Source organism: Dermacentor andersoni, chromosome 11 (genome assembly GCF_023375885.2).
Source record: "Dermacentor andersoni chromosome 11, qqDerAnde1_hic_scaffold, whole genome shotgun sequence".
NCBI classification, from domain to species: Eukaryota; Metazoa; Arthropoda; class Arachnida; order Ixodida; family Ixodidae; genus Dermacentor; species Dermacentor andersoni.
The window spans coordinates 36,278,792-36,301,155 of record NC_092824.1 but is presented as its reverse complement, the minus strand read 5'-3'; the positions used below and the strand labels follow the sequence as shown (position 1 = coordinate 36,301,155).

The 22,364-nt window shown below is 47.9% G+C and overlaps 1 protein-coding gene across 2 annotated transcripts in view; it reads left to right on the top strand.

Moving 5' to 3' along the window:
- LOC129381698 (uncharacterized) overlaps positions 1–11,227 on the top strand; it is an 82,012-nt gene extending 70,785 nt beyond the window's left edge. For both annotated transcript variants that reach the window (XM_055064754.2, XM_055064753.2), the window contains 2 exons: positions 2,034–2,259; positions 11,075–11,227. In XM_055064754.2, the coding sequence (XP_054920729.1) occupies positions 2,034–2,259; positions 11,075–11,095 (247 nt within the window). In that variant the 3' untranslated portion in view covers positions 11,096–11,227. The remainder of the gene's footprint in view (positions 1–2,033; positions 2,260–11,074) is intronic.
- Positions 11,228–22,364: the final 11,137 nt, after the last annotated feature.

The window sequence follows — 22,364 nt, the reverse complement described above, 5'->3', positions numbered from 1 at the left end:
TATGACAAATAAATATCGGTCCCATCGGTTAACCCCCTTTCTTCTCGTGAGATTTATTTAGGTAATCGTAATTATTTTCTAACTCAAGACGTAATATACTCATTATCAAAGTGCCAGTGAGGTATATGTAGGCACAGCCAAGGGACATCTAAGTGCGGTATTTCCGGCAACGTACTAATTGCGCTCTATATTTTTCCGACGATAAGTTATTATCATCATCATCATCGTCAGCCTGGTTACGCCCACTGCAGGGCAAAGGCCTCTCCCATACTTCTCCAACTACCCCGGTCATGTACTAATTGTGTCCATGTTGTCCCTGCAAACTTCCTAATCTCATCCGCCCACCTAACTTTCTGCCGCCCCCTGCTACGCTTCCCTTCCCTTGGAATCCAGTCCGTAACCCTTAATGACCATTGATTATCTCCCCTCCTCATTGCATGTCCTGCCCATGCCCATTTCTTTTTCTTGATTTCAACTAAGATGTCATTAACTCGCGTTTGTTTCCTCACCCAATCTGCTCTTTTCTTATCCCTTAACGTTACACCTATCATTCTTCTTTCCATAGCTCGTTGCGCCTTCCTCAATTTAAGTAGAACCCTTTTCGTAAGCCTCCAGGTTTCTGCCCCGTACGTGAGTACTGGTAAGACACAGCTGTTTACCCTTTTCTCTTGAGGGATAATGGCAACCTGCTGTTCATGATCTGAGAATGCCTGCCAAACGCACCCCTGCCCTTTCTTATTCTTCTGGTTATTTCAGTCTCATGATCCGGATCCGTGGTCACTACCTGCCCTAAGTAGATGTATTCCCTTACCACTTCCAGTGCCTCGCTACCTATCGTAAACTGCTGTTCTCTTCCAAGACTGTTAAACATTACTTTAGTATTCTGCAGATTAATTCTTAGACCCGCCCTTCTGCTTTGCCTCTCCAGGTCAGTGAGCATGCATTGCAGTTGGTCCCCTTAGTTACTAAGCAAGGCAATATCATCAGCGAATCGCAAGTTACTAAGGTATTCTCCATTAACTCTTATCCCAAGTTCTCCCCAATCCAGGTCTCTGAATAGCTCCTGTAAACAGGCTGTGAATAGCATTGGAGATATCGTATCTCCCTACCTGACGCCTTTCTTTATTGGGATTGTGTTGCTTTCTTTATGGAGGACTACGGTGGTTGTGGAGCCGCTATAGATATCTTGCAGGATTATTACATAGGGCTCGTCTACACCCTGATTCCGTAATGCCTCCATGACTGCTGAGGTTTCGACTGAATGAAACGCTTTCTCGTAATCAATGAAAGCTATATATATATATATATATATATATATATATATATATATATATATATATATATATATAAGGGTTGGTTATATTTCATTCATTTCTCTATCATCTGATTGATAGTGTGAATATGGTCTATTGTTGAGTAGCCTTTACCGAATCCTGCTGGTCCTTTGGTTGACGGAAATCTAGGGTGTTCCTATTTGCAATTACCTTAGTAAATACTTTGTAGGCAAGGGACAGTAAGCTGATTGGTCTATAATTTTTCAAGTCTTTGGCTTCTCCTTTCTTATGGATTAGGATTATGTTAGCGTTCTTCCAAGATTCCGCTACGCTCGAAGTCATGAGGCGTTGCGTATACAGGGTGGCCAGTTTTTCTAGAACAATCTGCCCGCCATCCTTCAACAAATCTGCTGTTACCTGATCCTCCCCAGCTGCCTTGCCCCTTTGCATAGCTCCCAAGGCTTTCTTTACTTCTTCCGGCGTTACTTGTGGGATTTCAAATTCTTCTACACTATTCTCTCTTCCATTATAAGTAAACCCCGCGAAATATGAAAAATACCACGTGACTGCGTTCCCACCCGCATCATAGAGCAACACCCTCAAACGAGCTCCCTGTGAGTTAGCCAGAACGAAATAAAGGAAATAACAAAAAAAAGAAACAAAAATCTCAATGTGTCGAGTGCGTGAGGAAGACAGTCGGGTGGCTGCGCGTATATTTAATATTTAACCCGCCTTACACGCTCGTCTGTTTTAATCCAGCGTGTACATTCAGTTGGAGTACGAGAGCGGCTCAGCGAAAGAGTACTTCACCAATAAAGTCGCGCAGGGCCAAGAACTTTGCTTCGTCGTCACGTTGTCATCCAGGCAGATTATGGTCTCCAACGACTTCGACCTTAGGAAACCGGTCGCCTTCGTTGACATGTCGGCGCCCTACTACGTCGCTGCACAATTCCCCTCTGAACTCGTCCTAAAGAACCTCGAAGTGGTAAGTGTTACTCTCAGTTGCCTACGTTTCGAAGCGAAGCATGCTTTTTGCGAACCTTCCCGGACATTTCCTGGCCATGACATGCTTTGCACACAATATAATAATAATCGTAATCATTGTTGTTTGCCGCCAACCAGCAAACATAAATATAAAAGACAAATAAAAAATTGTATCGCAGAACCTAATACTGGTACAACGTCAAAAAAAAAAAAAAAGTAGGACGCGCCAACTTCGTCTTCCTTCAAAGCCAGCGTATACTCGCTGTTCGTGTCGCTCAATTCGTTTTCTTCTGTTCTTTTGTTAGCCTTTAGTCGGGACCATTAGCGTATCTTCCTAGAAACCATTGTCCCGATGCTTTATCGTCACGGCAACAGGACAGGGACACGCTTTCGCCGCAGTGAATTCACTCGGACAAATAGGGCTTCATCCGGACGACGTGCACAGCCTCCGGTAGATGCCGTCGACGCCTTGAGCAATGCGGACTGTCGGGAGTATACCTCATTGTTCACATCAGTGAGCCGCCGAAGAACTTCATACGGCCCGAAGTAGCGCCTTAACAGTTTCTCCGAAGGGTCGCGACGGCGAATGGGAGTCCAAACCCAAACTCTCTCTCTGTGCTCCTCGGAGGCTGGTCGGTGACGAAGATTATAGTGTCTCGAGTCGTGACCTTGCCGGCTATGAATACGTATGCGAGCAAGTTGTCGCGCTTGTTCAGCAGGCTGAGTGAAGTCTTCAGCATCCATTTCGACGCCTTCGCAATACTATTATTCGCCATAGCCTACAGTAACTCAATTTCTTGTTTTCCCCATAACTCACTGATTAATTAAGTTTAATTACCCAACTTTTTAAATATTGGCTGAGGACCCCAAGTATGGTACGAATATTTGTAGAGCACCTTCAGACACCACCGATCGAGTTGTTTCCTTTACGATACGGGCCACTTAGTCCTTTTTTTCTGGCTTGCACAGAAAGCCCGCGAAATATGAAAAAAAAACGCCAGGTGACGGACCATTTGCGCAGTCGTATCGTGCCGCTCTCAAGCATGCGTTCGGTGAACAAGGTCGGCTGCATCCTGACTGGCGACGAGGGAGCGGCAGGGCGTTCTTTATCTCACCGGCAGCGCTCAGCCAGCAGCATGCACTTCGCCAACCCGCCGTGGTTGCTCAGTGGCTATGGTGTTAGACTGCTGAGCACGAGGTCGCGGGATCGAATCCCGGGCACGGCGGCCGCATTTCGATGGGGGCGAAATGCGAAAACACCCGTGTACTTAGGTTTAGGTGCACGTTAAAGAACCCCAGGTGGTCGAAATTTCCGGAGTCCCCCACTACGGCGTGCCTCATAATCAGAAAGTGGTTTTGGCACGTAAAACCCCATAATTAATTAAATTATTATGCATTTCGCCGTCATCCAACGAGAGCCGACCTTGTTCTCCGAACGCACGGTTGAGAGCAGCACGATACCACTCTGCAAGGGCTCCGTCACGTGGCTTTTTTTTTTTCATATTCGCGGGCTTTCTTTGCAACGCGGAAAAAAGGACTACGTGAGGCGTATCGTAAAGGGAACAACTCGACATGTGGTTTCTGAAGGTGCTCTACAGTTCTGCGAATCATAATTAGGGTCCACAGGCAATAATTAAAGTGTTTAGTAATTATACTTAATTAATTACTGAGTTATGGGGAAAACAAAATGTTTTCTGAGTTACTACAGGCTATTGCGAATAGTATGCGTTCGGCTCAATTCGCTTCCAACGCGCCTTTCATTTTTAAATTCTTGTCTCAAATTATGTGCGACACCCTGTATATAAACATTGCATTGTTATACATGTAGCGAAGTCTAGCCATGTGGCGCGCGATGCCGGCATAAAGAGAGGCAGGAGAGGCACGAGCTCTGCGTTCGTCAGAAAGTAAAGATCAGACTCAAGGGCTAGCCTTGCAAGAATGTCGTGTCTTCGGTCTCTCCGGTTCTCGCGACACTGGTGACCTCGGACCATGAACACAGCCGGACCTTCGACGGCGCCTTGACAGCTCAGCTGCACATCGCTGCTTCTCTTTCTATCCTTGTGGCGCACTACACTGTCAAGATGCAACCGTCCAGCCACCAGCATCTTGACATCTGGTTCCTTCAGGTGAAGGCCAGCTTCCAGGCTGAGCACATAACCTCTCAGCAGGCACGCTACGCCCGCCTACTAGCGGCCCTACCTGGTGACGTCACCATCCAGGTGTGTGATCTCATGGCCGCACTTCACTCTCCGGCGCCCTACGACACCCCCAAGATCGCTATCCTGGAGCGCACGGTCCTTTACGAGAAACGCCGCCTGCGAGAGCTCCTATCCACCGCACAGCACGGTGATCGTCAGCCATCCCAGCTACTTCGACATATGCAGCATCTACTTGGATCATAGGCCTCCACTTTCTATGAGGTGTTCCTCAAGTGCCTGTTCCTCCAGCGCCTCCCAGTTCCCGTCCAAATGGTGCTACTAGGCGCACCAGACCGCAGCCTTTCCGCTCTGGCGTCCTCGGCCGATAAGCTCTTCGAGGTATCATCTCCAAACGGGGTTGCTTTCCAAGTGACCGTGGCCGAAACCGACAACGCCAGGATTCATCCGCCTACTTCGCGATCGTTCACAAACCAGCATACCACGGCCGATTCTTCGGCCCTTCACAAGGATATCCGACACCTCTCGTCGCTACTGCACTTAACGGTATGCCCACCAACTCGCGTGCTCGCCGTACGTTTCCCTCTTGGTCACCCTCGCCGGCTCCGCCGCTCCTCTGACCAGCTCCCATCTCTATGCTGACATCGTCGACTTTTTGTCATTTAGGCACGTCGGTGCGCTCGACTTCGTTCCTGGACGAGAAACGATCTCCGGGAGCATTAGCGGCGACAAGCGACCCCCGAGAAAACTCCAGCCGCCTTTTCTTCTTCCCTGACTGTCAATGGACTGAGATTTCCCGTTGACACAGCTGCTGAGAGAGTGAGAGAGAGCAAAAATTTTTTTTTTTGATGGGGCACAGAGAGGGGCGGATCCCTGCTATGGGTGGAGCCTTCATTCAAAGGCCCCAGCGGCGGTGGCAGCACTTACGGCTCTGGCGATCAGCTTTCGCTGATCCTCCAATGCCGAGATGGCCAGCACCATCTTCCAATGCTCGTACGTTGCTTTTTGGTTGGGGAAGTTATGAGGAATTTTTCGGCAGGCCCATATGGTGCGGCATAGCAAGAGCGGAGGGCAAACATTGGACAACCATTCTGCAGTTGCGTTGCAAATCGCTAACTCTCAACCTCGGCTTCCGTAGAACTTTTGGGTGGCTATTCCTTGTTTCTTCTGTTAGCCATCATATACTAGGTGCCGACTTTATCTCATTTCGGTCCCCATTGACATGGCCAAGAACAGGTACCTAGATTCCACTGCCGGAATTAGCATAGCTAGCAAGCCTTCTCCGGTAGTTCCATTAGCCTTTGTGGTGCAACGCGCGGTATCGAAGCCATTTTCTGCTCCCCTTTACGAACATTCGTCTTGAACTGCGTCGCCCGACTGGGCTAAACCAGTGCTTCACAGTGATTAGCGTCACAAAATCACCAAAGGCCCGCCATGCCACGCATCGCCACGCCGCCTTTTGCCAGAGAAGCTACGCATCGTCAGGAACGAGTTCCAGCATATGTTAGAAATCGGTATTGGTCGTCCCTCCAGCAGCTCCTGGTCCTCGCCCCTTCACATGTTGCCCAAAAAAACCAGTGACTGGCGCCCTTGCGGTGATTATCGCGCACTAAACACTGCTGCAATTTCTGATTGATAACCTTTACCAAACATTCAGGGCTTCACTGTCGCTCTCCGTGGTGCCCAGATTTTGGCCAAGTTCGGCCTAGCCAAAGCCCACCATCAAATTCGTATGGCTCCAAAGGAGATAGCAAAAATACCGATCACGACGCTGTTTGGCCTCTTGAAGTTCCCACGGATGCCTTTCGACCTGACGAATGCCGCACAGACGTTTCAGAGTTTCACTGATGATGTAGTTCGCGGACTGCGTTCGTTTTCGCCAACGTCGATGAAATGGCCATGGCCAGTATCTCATTAGAGGCACACGTTGAGCACCTACGGCTTCTTGTCTATCGCCTTCAGTCTCGCGGCGTTGTCATCAACGTCGCTAAGTGCGACTTTGGTTGTTGTTCTTTCGCGTTCCTCGGCTGTCTCCTGAACGACGAACGCATCACACAACCTCATTCGAAATTCTAGGCCACCACCAACTTTCTTCGCCCCACTTCAATGCGGCAGTTACGGCGCTCCCTCGGTTTGGTGAACGTTTGCGGACATTTTATTCCGTATTGCGCTTCTACAATCAAACTTCTCGAAGGTCTTTTCAACATCATCCAGCCCACATTACCTTTACTGTGGTCTTCGCCGCCAGACGAAGCCTTCGCAGAGATTAAAACGCTATTGGCGAATGCGACTTTTCTTCTACACCCAGCACACGAGGCCCCCACCGACCTCATGATGGATGCTTTCAGCACTGCCGTTGGCGCAGTGCTTCAGGAATACGTGACTGGCGTTTGGCATCCACTCGCTTTCTTCTAAAAAATATATATCAGAAGCAGAGAAAATGTACAGCACTTTCGGCCACGAGTTTGTGGCAGCTTACCTATCCGTCAAGCACTTCCGCAACTTCCTCGAAGGACGGCCGTTTCACCTTGTTTACAAGACCGCAAAAGCATCTTTCAACTTCAAGGGCATAAATACGACATCCCTTGTTTTTCTGCGGACTGACGCCACTCGGTGATCGCTGGAGCCTCCGTTGCGGGACCGTGGCTTTTTCTAGACCACAAGCCCAAACACTTCACAATTAACGTCGGTGATAAGCCAGCAGTCGTTTGCTTTGACAGACTCAAACCTGCTTTGATCGACAACACCACTGTTCACAGTTTTGACATGGCTCCGTTTTCTCCCGTTCCCTCTCCATCACTTTCTCCAGCCCCCCCCCCCCCCCCTCTCCGACGTTACCAGCGCGTTCATTGGCAAGCACACTCCGTCTCTCCAGGCTGTGGCGAAGTCTGGCCATGGAGCGCGCGGTACCGGTAAAATAAGAGCTCTGCGTTCGTAGGAAAATAAAGATCAATGTTAAGGGTTAGCCTTGCAAGGAGGCAGCATCTTCGGTCTTTCCTGTTCACGCGACAGAGAAGATTGCTCATGCACAATTTTACACTGTTGGAGTATGTAGTACATATATACATATGTACACCACTTGACCAAATTACTCGATGTCCGTCGGTTGACTGATTGCGGCTCAGACCGTGTCTTGACCCATGTCATCTCTGGAGGTTTCACTGGTGGATTTACTGGCTAAGGCGGAGCAAGCCCAATGTACGTCATTGCTGGCGTCCGTCCGCACTTGCGGAAGGACCACGATGCGCCACGCATAAAATGCGACAGAGACGCGCAAGCGATCAATGATTGCATAATGTTTCATAGGCCTTCTACCGGGTCTGAAGGAAATATTGATAGATATCTGGACGTTTGATAACAGCTGTGCGCTCCAAACGCAGTTCTAGGTCACTGTTTAAGACGACGCATTAAACCGCACTGCCTTCGGTGTTGGCCCACGTGAACAATTAGATACATGGCACGAAAAACCGGTCTGCATACGACAAGAATGCGTCGCATCAAAGGTGTCATGGACTCCCGGATGAACTGCGGGTGGGTCACGCGCCCAGTTTACAGTGAAACCCCGCCATAGACGGTGCGGTGCAGTCGGCGTTATCGTCTCGTCCATGCGATACTCAGTCGTCGCTTCTGCTGCGGGGTGTTGCTGCTGTCTTTCCGAATAGCTTACCCCCACGAGGGACAGCACTTATATAACCAATTTGTTTATACGGCGTGTGTTGTTTTATCATTACCGGAATTTTTTTCAAAATCAGCACTGACATCTAGCACCATGCCATTTCTTGAGCTAAATTTATCTCAAAGGCAGACATCATTTGCCCCATAAATGAAAATTAATATATGATTATTTGACAAACTTTAGCTTATGAACTTTTAAACTAACTGCTTTACGCCTCATATTGCAAGTTACGAACTGCAGCCGGTGACTTCTAAGGCAATATCCACTTCGAACGAATTCTGAGGATGACACCAGTTTCGAGATATGCGTCCGGAAGTTTTGTCTCGAAATTTTTAGCTTCAACGAAGAAAGGGGCGTTCTGATAAAAAAGTAAGTGGCCTGACAGTACATTTCTTACCGCAAGTTTGACTGCGCTTATCTCAAAACTGGTGCTAGTTTCGAAATTCGTTCCAAGTGCACGCGCCTCGTGAAATTACTGGCTTCAATTCGTGCAAATGCGCGCTAAAATAATTAGTCTTAAAGTTAATTACAGAAAGTTAGCTAATTATTCAACAAACCAGTGTGAGGTCGTGCAAGTAATGCCCTTGAATCACTTATAGAATGCTCTTCGAGTATTCTAGCTACGTTTGTTCTAAATGCCAAAAAACAACACAACTGGTGGTGGCCACCGGCACATCTACAAATGGTGCCGGAATGTCCTCGGTGTAACAAATTCACGCCTTCAAGCACATAATTCCTCAATTATAGCAAAGCTCTCTACGCCTCCTTCCCCTGGGTGTGGTGCGTCTGCTCGGGCGGTTCGTGGCCGAGTAATATGAGCCCGATCTTTGAGGCAGTGCAATCACCGGTAACGTGGATCAAGGTGGTCAAGTGATCAAGTGATCACGTGGATCAGCTAGGGTTGCTAACTCTGGATTGGACGAAGTCGGGACGCGGGGGGAGAAAGGGGAGACGGGTAACGGCAGGCGACGACCGGCTCTGTCAGTGCCAGAAGCTGCCAATTTCTACGCGCCGCAAAGTTGAACAATTTTTCTTGGCCCTATCGTGTCATGATTTTTAACAAGGTACAGTTTAGTTGCGGATGTATAGATGTGGACGGATGTATAGTAAGAGAGCAACTGTGAACGGTTAGGGCCTACAACAGAACTCGAACCATGCATGGCGAAAAGAAACCGCCTTTATGTTTATAAGCCGCTATCAGGCGTTGTAAAAAAGAAGTCTGGTCTATTTAATGTTATCCTAGTAGATGAAAAAGCAAAATTCAAGACATTTGGCCGTTGTGACTGGATCGAATAGGAACACGGGACATTCACTCAAAAGTCAAGACTGTCCAAGTAAATTCGGGACAGTTGGCAATCCTAGTGTATCCGTGTGTTGTTGAGGAATCACGTAATCGCTAAGCTGTAAAAAACGCGGCGCGGGAAATGACCAGTTTTGTACGGTTGAATTAACCGCTTCAACAAAGCAATCGCTTCACATAAATTCAGACACCTGCGTGGGATGCACATAACTTGTTTTCTTTTTTTTTTTAATAGCAAGCCTCACCTGAGGAGCTCGTATCTAAATTCGTGGCAACGGAAAAGAAATTTGTTTTTTTCTCGGCAACCACCTCACCAGTTTCGGAGAAGGTTAGGGTCTCTCGCATTTAAATGTAAAACTTAAAAGCTACTCACGGTAAGAGCATTTATGCTATCAAGGTTATTTCGAAAATTCTTGAAAGTTATGAAATTAAGAAGACGCTGAAAAATCAAGTGCACATCCCTGTAACTCGGCGGAGTGTCATTCGGGCCAACTGAATTGTCCGTCAGCAAAGAGCACGTTTAATTATAAACGAGCCAACCACTCCACGTAGCAACTTCCGAGAAGTTAGAAGTTAGTGCGTCAACGACATAAATTGAAAGTGTATACTTTGCAATAACTGAGTCACATTAACGTACCGGTGCCAAGGATTCGGCACGAAATTCAAGAAGTGGATGTCTGACCTTCATTTTCTCCACTATAGGTCAACACTTTTGCCCAATGTAATGACCATAATGTTTCGAAACAATGGGTAACCATCCTAAACTGATTGCTTTAGTGTTCCTTTTTCAATTCATTCATCCCCAGTACGTCAGCAAGTTGAAATCACCTTCCCAATCTGTCCTCGAAATGTCTGATAATTCTAAGTTCAAAACGGCTTTAACTAACCTGCTGTTATCATAAACACAAGAAACTGTAGCATTGTCATCCTTTTTATTCTTGCTTCGCCCGTTTCATTTCTCCTTTTTGATCCCATCAAACTTTGTTTTGTGGGCTTATATTACTGTTTACAGCGTCATTTCTTTTGTTGTCTTTTTTGTTGATACGTTCTCTTTATTCTTTGTATGCTCAGCGGTGTTTCTTTTTTTCTTTCTTTGTACTGTGCGCTATTTATTGTTAATTTCCTTTGTTGTACTGATGCAACCCTTTCTTTTTCTTTTTAGTTTTATCAAATTTACTGCTGGCATTTTTTTCGTTATCCACTTTATCGAATCTACCCACTCCCTTCTGTAATGCCCTCGGGCCCTAATGGTAATGAAACAAGAAAACAAATAAATAAATAAATACACTTTTGGTGTTCAAGGGCTAACTTCAGTGCCTAAGCATGCTTCCTAAACTATGCGGATTCCGAGCAAAGCCTTCAGTAATCGTGGCCTTGATAATATAGAGTGCTTGGTTTGGAATCACGAGGATGGCTGCTATAGTACTGACGCCATTGCTAATGGTCTCTTGTTTTTATATATATATTGACGTTGACATGCGACCACACTCATAGGTACAGTGAAGTCTGTCGAGGACGTCACTCGGCATATATTGCACGAGATCTCTTTTGAAAGAACTGGGCGTGAAGTCGTCGGATGATTGTAGAGAGTTGAAATTAAAACGAATCGGAAGTGAAGCATAATTCTTCCGCAGTCGGTCAGTAATAAAGAGGCTTCGGGTTATGTTTCTTCTTTTTCTTTTAGGTGAGCACCAGACCTTACTAGACAAGGCGACGAGCGGTTTTCGTACTTCTTCACAAGGCGTATGAACGTCTCCGCTTCACTTCATTGCGGAACATTATCCTAAACGGAGGTTCTCTTTGAAAGGAAATAAATTGATTTACTGACAAAGCGTAACTATGGAGAATCAGGTGACCTAGACTTGATTGAGTTTGAGCGCTCAAACCATCTTTTTCCTGCACTGTGTGACCATAGGTAAGTACTCTTGACACCCTTGACAAGCACTAAGAACTTTGCTGAGGCGTAGCCAAGATGATTTCGTGGAGCAGGATGCAGGTTGCGCCTAGATGGCTGAATAATTCGAGGAATATTTGTTTTTATTGGAACAACAGAAAAAGTAACGCTACTGAAGGATCCCGATATACCGAAATATTAGCTCCCAAGACAACTTAAAACAATAAGAAACCCTATGCTAGAGAACAGTATAGACGGAAGAAAGAGAAGAAATGAACACCTCTCAGAATTACATATATTAAAAGACGCTCATACTACATACTAAGTGAAATACGGCGCTGAAACAAATTGCGCAAGGGGTAGGCATACGACGCCGAACCGTTGCCGTCTGCGTTTCTTTTCATGCGAAAGCCTCAAATAGATCATTGGGCGAAAAACTCGGCATCTGTAGTAGCCTAAACTCCCATTGGCTGCGACGCCACGTCACGAGCGCACCTCGACCGAGTTCCCATTGGCTGCGACGCCACAGGCACTAGCGTGCCTCGTGCCTACAGTTGATGCGCTGGAACGCGGCGCGCATGACGCTTTCATTCTTATCGGCTCCCATCGAGCATGAAGCCGAGATCAAAACTCATATCACGTCACTTACAACAGTAGATGCGCGGGAAGACGGCGCGCATGAAGCTTTCAGTCTTATCGGCTCCCATCGAGCACGAAGCCGAGATCAAAACTCAGATCACGTCACTTACAACAGTAGATGCGCAGGAAGACGGCGCGCATGAAGCTTTCAGTTTTATCGGCTCGCCCTTCGAGCATGAAGGTGAGATCAAAACTCTGATCACATAACACACAGCAGTAGATGCGTGGGAAGACGGCGCGCGTGAAGCTTCCAGTCTTCTCGGTTCGTCCCTCGCCCTGGAAACCGCGGCAGGTGAGCTCCAACACACGGCGTGCATCGCGTATGCTTTCGGCTGCTGGACCACGGGGCCAGCTGCGCGCAGTCTCGCTCGGGCTAGGAGAGACACGCGTTCTACTTTCCTAGCCCGCCCATGGGGCAGCGCGGGCTCGATCACGTGACGTCCAACATTGGGCGCGCTCTCATGAAGCCCAACCTCCTCGGTACACCCTTCCATGCTCGCCCTCGAACCCGAAACAGATCACCTTACCACCAACACAAGGTGCGCGGGTCACTCATTCTCCCTTGGACTTTCCTTGGAACAGCACTGCGGCGACAACGCTGCCAGCGAAAACGATCCTCGAGTGCCCGTAGAACAGCTATCTCAATAAAGATTAAATGCATTAACTTGCCAAGAAAGGCGTACCTATTCATTCCTTTAGTAATACCTAATGTGGCAATACGTATATATATGTTCCTATACGAGCTGCTTCGCAGACAGAACTAAAAAGAAAACAAGCACCAGATTTATTCCTTTGTCCTTGTCGTTCCGACTGCCGCGCAGTTCCAAGCAATACATTCGTACCTAATCACCAAACTGTACGTTTTGTTCTCAAATGTAAAGCAAGATCAGGCGGTCGGCCGTAGTAGCCAACGGTCTGTTGGCTCTCACTCTTTTGCGAATAGATAAACGAAAGCACTTGGGGCTAGGAGTCAATCGGGCAAGTTATATCCCAAGTAATAAATGACCTAGTAAATATATGAATGGGCATGATGTTTGATCGAATCGTTTGAAACGTCCAATCTCATCAACAAGTTGAAAAACGTTCTAAACAATAACTTCGGGAGGATATAGAAAGCAGTTAATTATAGCTAAGGTATGAAATCAATGAGTGAGACTTAGCACTACAATGAACAAAGTTTATGCCGACAAAGCTTCGCAGAGCAATATCCGCAATATCAGTGACACAAAAATTGATAGGGCACTTAGTGATCCCTACTTGGATGAATGCGAAAGCATTGCGACCACCGCGCGATGCCTATGCTCTTTCTGTCACCTTAACACCAAAGGTCGAGGGTTACACTCACACCGAAGCCGTGGGCTCGGCTGCCTTAATTAACTGTGCTATAATTATCTTCACCTAAATGACACCAAAGGTCGAGGGCTTGACTCCCACCAAAGGTCATGGGTTCGAGCGGCTTAATTACCTATATCTTAATTAACTGCATCCTAACATCAGCTTAATTAAAACCAAAGGTTAGGGCTTCAACTTCCACCAAATGTCGTAGGCTCGAGTACCTTAATTAGCTTCATGTTAACTCTGCCTTAAAGGTCGTGGGTTCGACTAGCACTAAAGGTGGAGGGTTCGTAGCCTTTTTGGACCATCGTGTGGTCACGCCAACGCCAGATTTCCTACCTCATGAGCCACATAATGCTTTCACATTATTAAGGGCGGCAGAGCAATTCTATATTGAACTACACTGTACCCTGAACAGCCACGTAACCATGCAAAGTATCAATTGCTGACAGTTGTGCGGCGAGCTGGATAAGTGGGTACGATTTCCCACATTACATCTCCTCTCAGTGCCGACGCCGGTTGAAACGAGCGAACGACGGTTGCACCGCGACAGCGCAACACTTAAAGAGGCCCTGAACCAATTCTCGAACTTGATGACTCGATTTGATGACCTCACTATTAAAGTACGCCGTCAGAAGAATGTCATGCCGCAAAAAAAAAATTACGAATCCTTCAACTATAAGAGTAGTTATCGCACCGATACCCGGATTTCTATCTTTTTTCGTCTCCACTATCGCGCTGGAGGAAGCTACACAGCCGAGAAGATAAAAAGAGCAAAGCCCCGGCCAAAAGTTGAGCACCAGTTGCGGCGACGAAAGGGCTCGTCGTGGCACCCCGTGAAGGCCGCGACAGACGATGCTACGCAGCACTCCGCTGCCATCTCGGAGGCCACGTGCAATAGACGTAGCAACGCGCAGTGCAAAAATGAAATTATTTTCCTGTCCCTTTTGAGATCGCAGAAATATATAATTTTCATTAATTTAACTCAACATTAGCAGTTACGCATTACTGGGAATGTTCTCGCGATCACGAAATAAACCAATAGCATTGCTCGGCCAACTGCTTTCAATAACGACATCATGGATGCGAGAGCGAACGACTGTTTACTGCTTGGGACACGATATTGTAAATTCGCTGCTACACGCAACGCAATAATATTTGTTTTATTTGTCCATTTATTAGACTCGCATGTTCACAGGAGCCTCTTTAACAGATCGGCAATGTTATTTTAATACGTTCAAAAATTGTTTCAGGGGCCTTTTACTTTCTTGCTTGCTTGTTCGCCCTGTCACGTGCTGTGGGCGCAAGACGCGCGGTTCGTGCCAAGATGTTTTGCAGCTGCTGTGGAAGCACGTAACCTGGCCAGCTGCCGCAACGCACACGACGTCGCCGCTTCTGTGGAAATCATTTTCTAATACACTTGTTACACCGATTTAACGTGTTAAAAAGAGAACCGCTATATCTATCACTAACAACCATAACCGGACTGCTCGTGTCACGGCCATGAAAAGCTCCATTGCATCGACCTCACTTGCTTCCCGCCTCTAATGTTTTGGGCTTTCTTTATCTCACGAAATCTAGTATCACATCCCACAGCTACGCTTTGATGCAATTTATCCACCCTGGTATAACTCTTATCGCAAAGATCACAGCAGCGAGGTTGGAATTGACGCATGTCGCGCAAAAAGGCATGGCTCTACTCATTTATCCCAGGAATTCGGGAGGACTGCAACCACTTTCCCGGATAATTCTCTTTGCGACACGTTGTTCAATAAAAAGATAATGCAGTTTTACGTTCCAAAACCACCATCTGCTAATTAGGCAGACCACATTTGTTTGTTTTTTGCGCAATATTGGCCAGCATTGTATAACCAGGTAGTTTCTCTAAGACTATACTGCAGTTACGATATCGACAGCTACAATAAACAAAAAAAGCAAACACCGCAATATTTTTGTTGTACCCTTTTTATTACGAACTTGCCATAAATCTCAATACCACTGGAGTGCAACACCAGCGTCGCAGTATATATGTACTGATTTACTTTTCACCGTGAAACGATCGAGGGAGGCGTAAACAAAAAACGACGGTAATTCACTTGAAGAAGATTCAGGACCCCTTTTAAAGGCAGACAACAGGTAAACCCAAAAGAAGCAAAGTATGCTCCTATTCCGTGTGCGCTCAGTTTATTGAGTAGCCGGTGGTACAACGGCACGAGGTTGCGTGCGCAAACAGAAGCCACCGTGATCGGCGGCGAGGTGGGTAATCTAAATGGCGATTTTAAGGACCGCGTTAGGATCACTTTAACGCTGCGCTTATTTTCTGTACGGAGATCCAAAGACGGGAGCTGACGAGCCTCGGCATCTCTCTCTCTCAATAACTACAGATTCCTTACTTTACGTTATTCAAAATGTCTACACATTCCCCTGTAAAGGGTGCACCTCCGCACACTTTGTCTTTGTGCGGGGAAGACGTCCCAACGTTTTCTCGCGTAAGCATTGTCGGACAACAAAGTTGAACAGCGAAAAGTGGATACTTAAGTTGGACCAGGTAGCGTTCGAGGCGCTCCGATGCCTCGAAACGAAAGCCTCGATTTCAAGCACGGCGGCTCTGCTATCGAGACGCCCTACCACGTTGATGGTGGTCTTCTGCTTTGTATAGGGTGGGCATCGCGCAGTGTACTGACTGCAAGCCAGACTTGCACACGTCACCGAAAAAAAACACGATCAGTTACATCATTCAACAATGTAACTGATTACAGTTACTAATTGCTGCCCTACGAAAGTAGTTGAGTATTTACTAAAGTGTAATCGACAAATTTTACGTTAGTTTCCTCCCAACCATTACTGACATCGCACAAATACAGCAAACAAGCTGACCTGGCCCTTTCAATGCGCCCTCTGCAGCCCTTAACTTGTTGCTTATCTTCACTAACAATTTCTTTCAGATATTTTCCAAGGTTATATTCCCTTGTTTCCTTGTGAAAGCATTGGTAGCGACAATGAATACACGCTCGATGCGCGCGATGGTGGGAAAGGTGGTGTTGTAGCATACGAACAAGCTTACGCACAGGGCTGTGTGTTGTTATTCAATGCTGCGGCGCTCGCGCACATACGGCAGGGTCCTCAATGAAGCACAGGGAATCATCACTGCTTGGACTCGGAGAAGGCGCTCCCGGTAAGGCCGACGTAAAGCCGAAAAAAAAAAAACGCTCGTAGGCGATTTTCTCTCACTAACGTCTGCAGTTGCCATAGCTATCGACCCATAGCAGCGATGGTTAAGATTGTCGGTCAGCACGTCTATGGTGGATAACTAGGAAACTGACAACCGATTTCGAAAGACCTAGTCTTTTTATGGCGCTACCAAAAGCTCAGCGTAAGTAGTGTTATCACCAGCAGCGGTTACTTCCAAAAGCGCGTGCATATTTTGTGAGCACCATTTTTTGATCTGAGCAGCCTGTCAAAAAAGAAAGTGTCCTTCCTCCAGAAACGCTAAGAAGTGAGAACTATGTCGATAGCCCGCCTCGCTAATTATGCAAGCCGCCCACCATAGGAGTGAGTGCAACTGTGGTTAACCACCTACATCTGTGCCCTTTCAACCACTTTGTAAAATAAACAGCTGGTACAATAAGCTTGCATTGTTGCACAGACATTCCTTATATTCGTACCGCGTTTCCCCCAAGTACACGTATACGTCATGGCTGGCTCGCCCCCGTCGCTGTTATTCTGTCGACAGACAAGCCGATTGAGCCAACTCATCGAAAACGAAGGCACCGCCACTTTTCTGCTCGCCGCAAACGAAGGTTTATCTGCACATTGTGACTTAGAAAAAACTTGTTAAAAAAGTCTACTGCATTTCAATAATAACAAAACGACCAGAAAGCGCGTCCACTATTGAAAGTTTGTGTGATAGGCCACTTATGCATCTTGATGTTTTGCCGCCAAAGGTGATTTTTTTCGGGACATTTAGTGGACTAAAAATATAAATTCACATGTAGTGAGAAAACAAAATTCCCTTACACTCTTTAAAGCCTACGACGAGCAGCAAAGCTGTGGTGTGTTTTTCCTCAATCGACGCATCGATGTATACATACGTATTATTATTATTATTATTTTTGTTATTATTATTATTATTATTATTATTAATGTTGTTGTTGTTGAATGACACAGACAACGAATACATTTCTTGTTTGTGGAGTGATTTATCCTTATTCTTTTATGAATTAGTGACGTGTGCAAGCACCGCCGCATGGCAGACGGAAATTCCACAATATTTACAACTTCACTGTAAACTATGTAATAACGAAAGCTAGATGAAACTCGGCGTAACGCTAGATTAGCCTTAGCGGCTAATTGTCATATAATTTGTTTCAGGATAGTTTCAATAAAACAAGAGTTACAGTCGTTTTCTGTAACCATACTCCCTCCATAGACGGCCGTGTAATGACAGCAGACGAGAATTCTGTAATGTTTACAACTTCACTGTGAACTAACCAAATATTACAACAAGTAAATGAAACTCGGCGTTGTGACAGAGCAGTCTTAGCGGCCAATTTCAGTATAATTTTTTCCCAAGATATACCTACATCAGATTGGGAGCTACAGAGCATTTGCGAGAAACTTGAGCTAAAATAATTTTTCGTGTCGACGCCGCGCAGACGGACGGACATCGGCCACCGCCGGAGAGTAACCATATACAGCTTCGGTGTAAAAAAAAAATTGTCTCCAATCCACGCTGTGCAGGAATCCACACTCTTACAGCGAAGCAGTAAACGACGACTAAAGCGATTACCCATTGCGACGTAGGTTTAAATTATTGACGTGGCGACATTCACATTCACTTTACCTAATTAACGGCCAGCGACTTGGCCTACGCCGCTACTTTGTGCACCTACAGAGTGGATCAGAGAGAGAGAGAGAGAGAAACAACTTTATTCGGTCCACTATAGACGTAAGCAAGCTCCACGTCACCTGGCTAGGCCCACTCGGGGACCATCAGGTGAAACCTGACGGCCCTCTCGCGAGCCCTCTGGACTGCCAGGATTTGAGAGGTCTGATCCTGGGCCTTAATTAACTTCATCATTTCCTCTTGAGTGAAAGGAACCCGCCGCGGTTGCTCAGTGGCTATGGTGTTAGGCTGCTGAGCACGAGGTCGCGGGATCGAATCCCGGCCACGGCGGCCGCATTTCGATGGGGGCGAAATGCGAAAACACCCGTGTACTTAGATTTAGGTGCACGTTAAAGAACCCCAGGTGGTCGAAATTTCCGGAGTCCTCCACTACGGCGTGCCTCATAATCAGAAAGTGGTTTTGGCACGTAAAAGCCCATAATTAAATTAATTAATTAATCTTGAGTGAAAGGGGGACCGGCAGAGGCGCAGCCCCACAGGACATGTTCGAAGTCCGCATAATCACCACACAGAGGGCAGTCCGGGCTTGGGAACCGTTCGGGGTACATTGTGTGCAGCGCCGCGGGGCTCGGGTAAGTGCTTGTTTGCAGTAGCCTTAGAGTGACTGCCTGGGCCCTGCACAGCGAGGAGTGCGGCGAAGGTAGGAGTCTTCTTGACAGATAATTATATTTGCAGATTTCGTTGTACGAGCAGAGAGGCTCGGGTCGCCCAGGAGAGGACGCGTTGCCCAGCGCACGGTCAGTCAAACCTCGTGCAGCCGAGTGCGCCTCCTCGTTGGGGTTGATCGAGGCACCCTCAATGGTTCCAAGGTGCGCAGGGAACCAGGCCAAAGAGTGATGTTTCATGTCTTTGGCACTTTGGATGATACGTAGGGCCTGGGGAGCCACCATTCCCATCTGAAAGGCCCTGACAGCGGCCTTGGAATCAGAATAAATCGTGTCATGTACACTGTCCGTTAATGCAAGAGCAATAGCAACCTGCTCTGCAACGCTGGAATTAGAAGTGCGGACGGTAGCGCAGCTAAGGATTTTAGAATCACCGTCGATGACCACTGAGGAGAAGGCCTCTTCTTGAACATACGAAGCAGCGTCTACGAAGCATGTTCGGTCCTTGTTCAAGCGGGCACTGGCGAGCAGAGCTTTACCCCTGGCTCGCCTTCGTCCTTCGTTGTAGGTGGGATGCATATTTCGTGGCAACCGGTGTATGTAAATCTTGGACCTTACGTCGCTAGGCAGCTTCACAGCGTCGAGACTGACGACCGTGGGGTTACGTCCCAGCTTGCCAAGTATGGCTCGGCCCGCTGGGGTACCGGAAAGTCTGACAACCTGGGAAAATTCTTGGGCTTCAACGATTTCTTCGAACGTGTTGTGAATTCCCAAATTGAGGAGGTCTTTTGTGTGCGTTCGGATGGGAAGGCCGAGGGCAAGCTTGAAGACTCTTCTGATTAGGGCATTGATCTTGTTGCGCTCCGATACGAGCCAGTTGTGCATAGCCCCTGAATAAGCGAGGTGGCATAACACGAAGGCGTGGATAATCCGGATCAGATTGTCTTCCTTGATTCCGCGGTACCTGTTGGCGATTCTTCGGATCAGGCCGAGGGCGCTTTCGGTCTTGGAACAAATGCGTTTGAGGGCGGCTCCATTGGCCCCGTTCGACTCGATGAACATTCCTAGGACCCTGATAGTGTCTACCCGCGGTACTGGGGAGCCCTTAGCGGTGAGTAACGTAATGCGGCTCTCTGTTGCTGGCTTCCAGGACCGGTGTGAACCGCCTCTGGGCCTCTTCTTGTAGAGCAAGAGCTCGGATTTAGCGGGCGAGCACCTTAGCCCGGTGGGGATAAGATACCGCTCCGCCACATCGATGGCCTCTTGCAAAGCACCCTCGACCTGCCCTTCACATCCACTGGAGCACCAGATGGTGATGTCATCCGCGTAGATCGTGTGGTTAATGTTCGGGATTTTGTTCAAGGCCCTCGACAGGTTGATCAGGGAGATGTTGAACAGCGTCGGAGAGATCACCACCCCCTGAGGTGTTCCCTTTGGCCCAAGCTGGATTTCGTGGGTCAAAAACTCGTCAATCTTGAGTCTAGTGGACCTTGAGGAAAGGAAGGAGCGCACGAAATTGTACGCCCGTTTGCCAACGTTACACTCTGTCAGGCTCTTGAGAATAAAGGCGTGCGATATGTTGTCAAAAGCCTTTTCCAGATCCAAGCCGAGAATTGCTTTAGTGTCGGCGGAGGTAGAGTCAATGATCTGGTGCTTGATCAGTCTCATGGCGTCCTGAGTCGAAAGCCCCGACCGAAAGCCAATCATGTTGTGTGTATAGCATTCGTTAGACTCGAGATGGTCAGTGAGGCGGTTAAGCATGGCGTGCTCGGCCATCTTTCCAACACACGACGTCAGGGAGATGGGCCTTAGATTGTCGATGCTCGGCGCCTTACCTGGCTTCGGTATGAGTACTGTGTGGGCTGCTTTCCAGCTCTTGGGAATGAGGCCGCTGCACCAGATATCATTCATCTTGTGCGTAAGGAACTCGATTGAGGCGTCGTCGAATGCCCAGGGGCAGATCTGCCGTTGAGGGATGCGAGAGCTCGCTTGACCTCAGCCGCGGTAAAATCCTCGTCCATAGATGGTACGTCGCGCCCTTCGTACTCGGGAAACTGGGGGGGGGGGGGGGGCACCGGATCGTCCGTGGCCTCCAGGTACTTGTCTATGAGGTGCTCCGTGACTGCCTCATCTGGAGTCGAGTCGGTCGCCAAATGGACAGCTTTCGCCAAAGCTCTCTTCTGGTTGGACTTGGTGTTGCCATCGTGCAGTAGGTGCCTAAGGACACCCCAGCTTTTACCGTTCTTGAGCTGGCCCTCCACCGAGTCGCACAGCTCGTCCCATTGCTGCTTGCATAGCACCTTGCAATGAGCCTCTATCATCTTGTTTATATCGGAAATTTTCTTGCGTAGTCTTCTGTTATGGCGCTGAGTCTTCCATCTCGCGAGCAGTGCCTGCTTGGCTTCCAATAGATGCGCCAGCCTACTGTCCATCCTGTCCACCTCCAGATCGGTTGTCACCTCCTTGGTGGCTCTAGCCGCATCCTTCTTTATCTCGTCGCACCAAGAGTCTAGGTCCATATCATCGTTAAGGACGCGCTCGGAGCGGTTGGCTCGGAACAAGTCCCAGTCAGTGAACCTAAAGGTCCTCGTTTTGTTACGGGCAGCCTTGATCACCGCTTCGATGATGCAATGATCGCTATCGAGGTCCATGGCTGTGTTGGTCCACTTGACGTTTTCCAGGTTCTTGACAAAGGTAAGATCCGAAGTCGTATCTCGGCACACCGAGTTCCCTCTCCTGGTTGGAAAGTCTTTATCGGTTATCAGCGTAAGATCTTCCTCCGTTGCCGCGTCCCATATGTCTCTACCCTTCTTGGTATTGGTACAATAGCCCCACGCCTGATGCTGAGCATTAAAATCCCCCATGACGACTAGAGGCTGACAGCCGGCCAAATGCACGGCCTTCTTGAGAATACCACCAGGCCTGGCTCTGTGAACGCTGGGTCTGCAGTAAACATTCAGTATGAAGATACTGTTTCTTCTTAAGCGCTGCGTAGGGGGGTCGACAAGGAGTTCGGCCATGACGTACTCGATCCCATTGTCCGCGGGACCAAGGTCTCGCTGAAGGCATGAGAACTTTTTACTGACCAGGATAGCGACCCCCCTTCCTCCTTCAGTGGAAGCCACCGTAAGGAAACCGGGAAGCTTGATAGGTGATGATGTGATCGTTTCTTGCAAGGCGATTACTTGGGGCTTCTCTTTTACGCTTTTTAGGTATTGTCGCAGGGTCGCCCGTTTGCTGACGAACCCTGCGCAATTCCACTGCCACATTGTTATGACGTTAGTTCCGTTATCCATGTTTGGGCTTGGGAATGGATTGCGAAAGTGCCGCATTCATAATGGTGCCCTCCGTCGGTGAGGCAATGACGCTGTGCAACTTTGGGACTTGTGCTGTAGATGTGCTTGGCAAAGATGCGTGGCTGGTCCCCTCCAGCCTAAGTATTCTAGCGCTGAGGGCGACCAGGCCCAGCTGAGGGTGCGCGATCATTTCTTGTACGTGAGAGAGACCTGTCTGTATGTTGGAGATGGCGTTCTTGAGATCAGACAGGAGTTCTACCATTTCGTCTCCCTTTGAGTCATCCAGGGCACGCCGCTTC